This window comes from Manis javanica, chromosome 10 (assembly GCF_040802235.1).
Source record: "Manis javanica isolate MJ-LG chromosome 10, MJ_LKY, whole genome shotgun sequence".
NCBI classification, from domain to species: Eukaryota; Metazoa; Chordata; class Mammalia; order Pholidota; family Manidae; genus Manis; species Manis javanica.
In genome coordinates this window covers 34,966,904-34,976,878 of record NC_133165.1, presented here as the reverse complement: position 1 = coordinate 34,976,878, position 9,975 = coordinate 34,966,904, and the positions used below count along the sequence as shown (strand labels likewise).

The 9,975-nt window shown below is 41.5% G+C and overlaps 1 protein-coding gene across 10 annotated transcripts in view; it reads right to left on the bottom strand.

Annotated features, from left to right (window-relative positions):
• Positions 1 to 1,294: 1,294 nt before the first annotated feature.
• STYXL1 (serine/threonine/tyrosine interacting like 1) overlaps positions 1,295 to 9,975 on the bottom strand; it is a 76,092-nt gene continuing 67,411 nt past the window's right edge. For all 10 annotated transcript variants that reach the window (XM_037002647.2, XM_037002654.2, XM_037002652.2 and 7 more), the window contains one exon: positions 1,295 to 1,553. In XM_037002647.2, coding sequence (XP_036858542.1) covers positions 1,422 to 1,553 — 132 coding nt within the window. In that variant the 3' untranslated portion in view covers positions 1,295 to 1,421. The remainder of the gene's footprint in view (positions 1,554 to 9,975) is intronic.

Sequence of the window (9,975 nt, the reverse complement as noted above, 5' to 3'; positions counted from 1 at the left end):
GCCACGACCACCAATGGGAAAAGACCTGGAGCGGCCAGCGAGCTATCCCCGCCCCCCCCAGAGCCAATCCGAGCCTGGGGCGGGGCGGGGGCGGGGCCACGTGCGCCGAGGGCCGCTTGCCCAGCGATTCAGGCCAGGACTATTAGCACTGCAGCGGCGGCGGCGGTCCGTGACCTGGGTTCCACGGCTCGTGCCAACCGCGTGTTGCACCCAGCAGTGCCCGGCCTGTCATGCTGGGAGAAAACTAAGGCCCAGGGAAATGACAATTGCCTCACTCGTCCTTGGGAAGCTGCGCGTCTGCGGCAAAATTCCCAGCTTTGTTCCGGGCTTGCATTTTTACAGCGGTCTTACTGTCTTCCTGCCTCCAGGCTCACCGCCACCGTCCCTTCACACAACCACCAGATTGCCCTTCCTCATACACAAGGCTAATCCCTACCAAGGCTCTGCCCTGACAGAGCCATTACTCTGCATCCATCCCTGGCTCTTCCCCAGCTCAGATCCTCACTAAAGCCCACGCTGCCTGAAAAGTCATTGCCCCTCTGGCAAAATACCACTCCTTGAGGGCTTGGGATTCTGTTGTGGGGGGCTCGTCCACCAATCTGAAAAGAGTGCCAAGAGGGGAGGTGGCATTCATTTCTATATCCCCAGTCCCACCCAGGTGGCAGGGAATGTCTGCTGCATGAACATGGACGGACATCCTAAAGCACTTGCCAGTCGTTGTCTGTGCTCTCTCCTGACGGCAGGCTTGTTCAGTGGGTGCTGCCAGCTCTTGGAAGTGCACTATGAAGAAAACTCCAAGACCTGAGGAATTTCTAGAAACCTGGGTGTGGATGATGGGAAGGGTGGGAATCTCTATGAAATCAGTGGGAGCAAGGAAAGGAAATCTGAACAAGTGATCACCAGTGGAGTGGTGGGAAATGCTGGCACTGGGGCTGAGGCAAGGGTGTGCCCCTATGCCAGGAGCCTCTCAGAGCTGGGGAGCCCAGGGCCTGGGTCAAGGCTGGGCCTGGCACCCCTGGGACTGGAGGCTCTCCACCCAGTGTGGGCACTGTGACACCCTCTGTAAGCCAGCACAAGGCAAGGAGGAATGCCTGAGGGTCCTCTCCAGCACCCACCAAGGAGTCCACGTTCTGGGAGGCTGAGGGGCAGGTGTTCTGACAAGCAGATGCTCCTCCAGAAGCAGCCTCAGGAGTGCAGCAGGGGTGGCCCAGGATGCCCCAGGGGATGAGGGTTCTCACTGAGCCTCTGCTATGTGGCATGAACCAGGAGCCTGGGAAGAACCACTGCAGAAGGCTGGCATGACATTGGGGCAGCGAAGGCCTCTTCTTTGCACACCAACCTAGTTACACATCCTGTCACACTACCCCCAAGAAACCCCCAAGTAAGGTTCTTCAGGACCCATAGGTGGACCACAGGGAAGATCAGTAGACTAGATCCATGATGTCCGTGATGCAGTCTCCAAGGACGATCTTCTCCCACTGTGACAGCTGGGCCACCAAGCCCCGATTTGGACACATGTTGTTTTTGCACTTCTTGAGGTAGGCCCAGGACCTCTGTGAGCACAAGGAGAGAAAGCTGTGTTCAGGATTGGAGTTGGGCCCTTTCCTCCTAGATCAGAGCCAGCTCAGGAGGGACAGGAGGCCCTTGCTCAGGGGCCAGCAACATGGCTCAAGGGCTGGCCACAGCAGCAGCCTGCAGTTAATAAATTAGTTCAAGGAGCTGTAGGAGCTGGCAAGCCCCTCTGCAGCTCTGCTCCTGAATATGCAAACAGGAATCATTCTTATTTCCGATGGCTCCTGTGAAGATTGAGACAACTTATATGAAACCTCCCATAGACAGGGAAGCAGCATACCCATGCCTGGCACATGGTGAACCTCCACAAAGGTTTGCATTGTGCATGAATAAATTAATGGAAAGGGAAAGAGAACTGTGGGCAAATTCTCTGAAGAAGGAATAGTGAAGCTACCTTCTTTCAGGTGCCCAAGCTAAAATGCAGGAAGGATCATTACATGAAGAAAGGTGACAAGTGAGCCTCCATCTATATTGAAGACAGAAGAAAAGGAAAGAGAAAATTGGTGCCTCAGCAAACTAGGAATAGAAAGGCACTACCTCAACATAATAAAGGCCCTATTTGAAAAGTCCAAAGCAAACACATACTCAATGGCGAAAGACTGAAAGCTTGTCCTTTAAGATCTGGAACAAGACAAGGATGCCAGCTTTCACCACTTCTACTCAACACTGTACCAGGAGTCCTAGCCAGAGCAATTAAGCAAAATAAAATAAAAAATAAAAGGCACCCAACTTAGAAAGGAAGAAGTAAAATTATTTGTTTGCAGATGACATGATCTTATATGTAGACCACTTTAAAGATATACTGAAATAACTACTAGAATAATTTAGCTAATTTCCATAAATAAATGGAAAGGCATTCCCATGTAACAGATTAGAATACTGTAAAAATGTCAATACTACACAAACTGACCTATAGATTTAATGCAATCTACCAAATCTCGGCAACATTTTTTGCAGAAACAGAAAAACCCATCCTAAAATTCATATGGATTATCAAGGGACCCTCAAATAGCCAAGATAATCTTGAAAAAAGAACAAAGTTGGAATTCTCACACTTCCTGATTTTTAAGCCTTTGACAAAACTACAGTAATCAAAACTGTGGTTCTGGCCTACAGACAAGACATTTAGACCAATGGCATAGAATAGACAGCCTAAAAATAAACCCTCACATATATGGTCAAACAGTTTCAAAGAGGGTGCCAAAACCATTCAATGGAGAAAGTACAGTCTCTCCAACAAATGGTACTGGGAAAACACAAAACCATTCAATGGAGAAAGTACAGTCTCTCCAACAAATGGTATTGGGAAAACACAAAACCATTCAATGCAGAAAGTACAGTCTCCCCAACAAATGGTATTGGGAAAACACAAAACCATTCAATGCAGAAAGTACAGTCTCTCCAACAAATGGTATTGGGAAAACTCAATATTCACATGTAAAAGAATGAAGTTGGACCCTTACTTTACCCCATGATCAAAAATTAACTCAAAATGATTAAAGACCTAAGTGTAAGAGCTAAAACTATAAAATTCTTTTTTAAAAAAGCACAGGAGAAAAGCTTTATGACAATGGATTTGGCAATGATTTCTTGGACATATGACACCAAAAGCACAGGAGATAAATAAAAAATAGATAAAGTGGACTACATCAAAACGAAAAATTTCTATGCATCAAAAGACACAATAGAGTGAAAAGGCAAGCCACAGGATGGGAGAAAACATTTGCAAGTCATATTTCTAAGTTATATCTAGATATATATTCAGCAGTTAATATGAACACTATAAGCAATTCCTAAAGCTTAACAAAAAGCACAAATATTTCTCCAAAGAAGATATACAATGGCCAATAAGCACATGAAAAGATTTGCTCAATATCACTAATCACTAGGGAAATGCAAATCAAAACTACAGTAAGATGCCCCTTCACACCCATTAGGATGGTTACTATCAAAGAAACTGGAAGCATAGTTGAAGATGTGGTGAGATTGGAACCCTCATGCATTGTTAGTAGGAATGTAAAATGGCAAAGCACTGTGAAAAACAGTACGGAGATTCCTCAAAAAATTAAAAATAGAAATACCATATGACCCATCAATTCCACTTCTGTCTACACCCAAAGAACTGAAAGCAGGATCTTGAAGAGATATTTGTACGCCATATTCATAGCAGCATTACATACAATAGCTAAAACATGGAAGCAACCCAAGTGTCCACCAACAAATGAATGGATAAGCAAAATGTGGTATACAGGTGATCCTTGAACAACACAGAACTGAACTGCATGGGCCCACTTATACACAGATGTTTTTCAATAAATACATTGGAAAAATTTTTAGAGATTTGTGACAATTTGAAAAAAATCTTCTAACATTTTATTGTAAGAATACAGTATGTAATACAACATACAAAATATGTGTTAATCAATTGTTTATGTTATTAGTAAGGTTTATTTGACACTTAATTATTAGTAGTTAAGTTTTTGGAGAGTCAAAAGTTACACCTGGATTTCTGACTGTGCAGGGGGTTGGTGTCCCTAACTCCCATGTTATTCAAGGGTCAACTGTATAATACAATGGAATTCTATTCAGCCTTTAAAAAGAAGGAAATTCTGACACATGGATAACCTTGAGGAAATTATTCAAAGTGAAATAAGCCAGTCAACAAAATACTATGTGGTTCCCTTATACAAGGTATCCAGAGTAGTCAAAATCATAGACACAGAAAGTAGAATAGTGGCTGCAGAGCTGGAAGGACAGAGTTATTGTTTAATAGGTATAGAGTTTCGGTTTTTCAAGATGACAAGAGTTATGAGGATAGATGGTAGTAATTAATACCACTGAACTATACTTTTAAGAATGGTTAAGATAGGAAAATTTGTGTGTGTGTATTTTAACACTTAAAAAAGGAAAAACTATAAAGAGCTACCACCTCATACCCATTAGTATGGCTACTATGAAACAACCAGAAAATAACAAGTGTTGGTGAGGATGTGGAGAATTTGGAAACTTATAAACTGTTGATGGAAATGTAAAATGATGAAGCTGCTATGGAAAACAAGTAAAAATAGAATTTTCCTCAAATAAGTAAAAATAGAATTACCATATGATCTAGCAATTCCACTTTGGGTATACATCCAAAAGAACTGAAAGCAGGTGGCCAGCAGGGCTTGTGTTCACAGGTTCAACAGGACAGTTGCAAATAAACAGTTCTTAGTTGGCTAGCACTCCAAGGCTCAGCATGGAAGGAAGCAGACAGAAATGTCCCTCTCTTCCAGTCCTCCTCAGAAGGAGGTAGACATAAATATATACATACATCAAAAGTTGATGCCTGAGGTTGGGCTTCCAATCAGCCTGAATCTAGGTACAGACTTGAGACATCCCTTTGGGATACTGACAGGTCTTGGTACACTCTCAACTACTGGGAGCCACTAAGAGCAAAGTAGGCTACTTAGACAATCAAAAATGTTTGAGAAACAACCAAGAACTAGGTAAGGGTGAACAATAAGTTTAATTTCCTACACCAGGTCACTCCTTCAAGACTAGAAGAGGTGGCTGTTTTATCTAATACATAGAAACCAACAGAGAGAATCAAGGAGAATGAAGAAACAGAGGAATATATTCCAAATGAGAACACAAGACACAATTTCAGAACAACATCTTGATGAAATGGATATTAGTAAACTGATAAAGAGTTCAAAATGATGGCTGTACACAAATAAGTGGAAATATACTCCATGATCATGGGTAGGAAGAATTAACATAGTTAAAATGGCCATACTACCAAAGAAATCCACAGATTCAATGCAATCCCTACCAAAATACCAATGCCATTTTTCACAGAACTAGAGCAAACAATCCTAAAATGTATATGGAACCATAAAGACCCTAAGTAGCCAAAGCCATCCAGAGAAAGAACAAAGTTAGAGGTATCATGCTACCTGGTTTAAAACTATATTACAAAGCTACAGTAAGCAAAACAGTATGATACTGGCACAAAAACAGCACATAGATCAATGGAACAGAATAGTGAACCCAGAAATAAACCCACACTTATATGGTGAATTAATATATGAAAAAGGAGACAAGAATATACAATGGGGAAAAGACAATCTCTTCAATAAATGGTGTTGGGAAAATTGGACAGCTACATGCAAAAGAATGAAACTGGATCACTGTCTTACACCATACACAAAATAAACTTGAAATGGATTAAACACCTAAATATAAGAACTGAAACCATAAAACTCTAGAAAAAAAATATGCAGTAAAATCTTGAACATTAGCATTAGTAATCCTTTTCTGGATATGTCTCCCTAGGCAAGAGAAACAAAAGCAAAAAATAAGTAAGTGGGACTACACCAAACCAAAAAGTGTCTACACAGCAAAGAACACCATCAATAAAATGAAAAGACAACTTACTAAAAGGGAGAATATATTTGCAAATGATTATCTGATAAGGGGTTAATATCCAAAATATGTAAAGAATACATATAACTAAATACCAAAAAAAAAAAAATCCAAATACTCCAATTTAAAAATGGGCAGAGCCAGGAGGGGCTCAAGATGGCAGGGCTCTCAAAACCATACATATTTTTGAAAATACAACAAATACAACTATTCCTAAAAGAGAGACCAGAAGACACAGTACAACAGCCAGGCTACATCTACATCTGTGAGAACTCAGCATCTCACGAAAAGCATAAGATACAAAGCCATGACCTGGTGGGACCCAAGCACTACACCCACCCCAGCTCACCAGTGGGAGGAAAAGAATCAGAGTGGGGAGGGAGTGGAAGCACAGGACTGCTAAATGACCAGCCCTAGTAATCTGCACTGGGAGCACAGACACACATTGCATGGTATACTGGATATTAGAGGAACGGAAAAGTAAAATCTATGATGGAGACTGCAAGCGTGGCTCTACAGCTGTCTCCCCCAGAACAAAAGAAAAGCAGGTGGTTTTTAAAAGTCTTAAAGGGACAAGGGCTTAACAGATGGATAAAATTCTCCTGGCACACTCAGCCCAGCAATCTGGGAATCTTAAGGAACTTCAGGCACCCTAACCTCCTGGGGGGTAACACAGCCCCAAAGCCCCTCATGGCGATAAGCAGCCTGCCATTCATTCCCCCTTGACTGGCACTGTAAGCAAGCCAGCTGACCTGCAACAGTTGCAGAGCAGCCGGAGAATATCCTGCCCATAGCAACCACAGTCTTCTCCTAGTACGCAGCTAACCAGGACAGACCCAGAGGCTGCCACTGGTGAGCAACTGCCTGGTATAGACAGAGGAAGGTAGAGCAAGTTTCAGAAGGCATGAAGGGGTGCCATTCTCCCAGGAGAACACACCTGGTTCATCTGCCACCCCCTGCAGTGTGCTAGGCTATCCCGAGGGCTGCCCCACCCATGGAAGATCAGGAGATTATCCCAGAGACTGCTCCCAGTGGGCAGGTAACCGGCACAGGCAGCAGAATTTGGAGCAAGATCCAGAAGGCATGAAGGGGCGCTATTCTCACAGAACACACCTGGCATGGCTGCAACCTCCCACAGTGCACTAGGCTATCCCGAGGGCTGCCCTGCCCATGACAGCTCAGGAGATTATCCCAGAGACTGTTCCAGCAGAGAAGAGCAAGGTGACCAGCAAGCAGGAAGGGAATTTGTTCTCCCAGCTGACACATGTGCCACCAGCCCACAATCACTTCTATCACCATGAAAAGGCAGAAGAATCTGATCCAGTCAAAAATCACCCAGACAACCCCAGAGAGAGGGCCTGGGGAAATAGATAAAACAAATCTTCCTGAAAAACAATTCAAAATAAGTCATAACCATACTGATGGATCTGCAGAGAAATATGCAAGAGCTAAGAACATTAAGAGAACTGTATGACCAATACAAACAGAACAATATTTGCATTATACGGGTACCAGAAGAAGAGAGAGAAAAAGGGATACAAAGTGTCTTTGAAGAAATAATGGCTGAAAACTTCTCCAAGCTGGGGAAGGAAACAGCCTCTCAGACAATGGAAGCACACAGATCTCCCAACACAAGGGACCCAAGGAGGACAACACCAAGACATATAATAATTAAAATGGCAAAGATCAAAGACAAGGAAAGAGTATTAAAGGTAGCCAGAGAGAGAAAAAATATCACCTACAAAGGAAAACCTATCAAACTATCATCAGACTTCTCAACAGAAACCTTACAGGCCATAAGAGAATGGCATGATATATTTAATGTAATGAAAGAGAAGGATCTTGAACCAAGAATACTGTATCTAGCGCTATTATCATTTAAATTTGAAGGAGGAAATAAACAATTTCCAGACAAGCAAAAGTTGAGGGAATTTGCCTCCCACAAACCACCTCTACAGGATATTTTAAAGGGACTGTTCTAGATGGAAGCAATCCTAAAGCTAAATAGATGTCACCAGAGAAAATAAAATTACAGCAAAGAAAGTAGACCAACCAAATACTAAATAAAGGCAAAAAATAAAATCAACTATCCACAAAAGCAGTCAAAGGAAACACAAAAGAGTACAGAATAACACACCTAACATATAGAGAATGGAGGAGGAAGAATAAGTAGGAAGAGAAATAATCATCAGACTGTGTTTATAAAAGCTTAATAAGAGAGCTAAGTTAGATGGTTCGATAGTAAAGAAGCTACCCTTCAGCCTTTGGTAACCACAAATCCAAAGCCTGCAATGGCAATAAGTACATATCTGTCGATAATCACCCTAAATGTAAATGGACTTAATGCACCAATCAAAAGACACAGAGCAATAGAATGGATAAAAAAGCAAGACTCATCTATATGCTGCTTACAAGAGACTCATCTCAAACTCAAAGACATACACAGACTAAAAGTCAAGGGATGGAAAAAGATATTTCATGCAAACAACAGGGAGAAAAAAGCAGGTGCTGCAGTACTTCTATCAGACAAAATAGACCTCAAAACACAGAAACAAAAGATAAAGAAGGACATAACATAATGATAAAGGGGGCAGTCCAAAAAGAGGATATAACCATTATAAATATATATGCACCCAACACAGGAGCACTAACATATGTGAAATGAATATTGACAGAATTAAAGGAGGAAATAGAATGCAATGCATTCATTTTAGGACATTTCAACATACCACTCACTCCAAAGAACAGATCAACCAGACAGAAAATAACTAAAGACAAAGAGACACTGAACAACACACTAGAACAGATGGACCTAACACACATCTACAGAACTCTACACCCAAAAGCAGAAAGATACACATTCTTCTCAAGAGCACATAGAACATTTTCCAGAATAGATGACATACCAGGCTACAAAAAGAGCCTCAGAAAATTCAAAATGATTGAAATTCCACCAACCAACTTCACAGATCACAAAGGTATAAAACTAGAAACAAACAGTACAAAGAAAACAAAAAGGCTCACAAACACATGGAGGCTTAACAACATGCTCCTAGATAAACAATGGGTCAATGACCAAATTAAAACAGAGATCAAGCAATATATGAACATAAATGAAAACAACAGCACAAAGCCCCAACTTCCGTGGGATGCAGCAAAGGCAGTTCTAAGAGGAAAGTATATAGCAATCTAGGCTTCTTTAAAGAAGGAAGATCAATCCCAAATGAATAGTCTAAAGTCACAATTATTGAAACTGGAAAAAGAAGAACAAATGAGGCCCAAAGTCAGCAGAAGGAGGGACATAATAAAGATCAGAGAAGAAATAAATAAAATTGAGAATAAAACAATAGAAAAAATCAACAAAACCAAGGGTTGTGCAGCACTCAAGTTTGAAAAAGACAAATGCACCCCTATGCTTATCACAGCACTATTTACAATAGCCAAGAATTGGAAGCAACCTAAATGTCCCTCAGTAGATGAATGGATAAAGAAGATGTGATACATATACACAATGGAATATTACTCAGCCATAAGAAGAAAACAAATCCTACCATTTGCAACAACATGAATGGAGCTAGAGGGTATTATGCTCAGTGAAATAAGCCAAGCGGAGAAAGAGAAATACCAAATGATTTCACTCATCTGTGGAGTATGAGAACAAAGGAAAAACTGAAGGAACAAAACAGCAGCAGAATCACAGAACCCAAGAATGGACTAACAGAGGATCAAAGCCTAATTTGGCTACCCAGAAAACGAATTAAGATATGATATGAAGAACTTCCAACATCAACATTCTCTGGAAGAGTCATTCCAGAAGATGATCATCAAAAAACTTTAACAAAGATCCTGGTGCTGTTGCAGTTGTAGCTGCATTCATCCCACCGGTTCCTAGACTTGCCATTGGAATGAAGAAGGAGATATCTAAGCTGGCCTGTGCATACAGTAAAACAACAAATTTGACTGGATAAAAAAGAAAAAAAAAACCAAGGGTTAGTT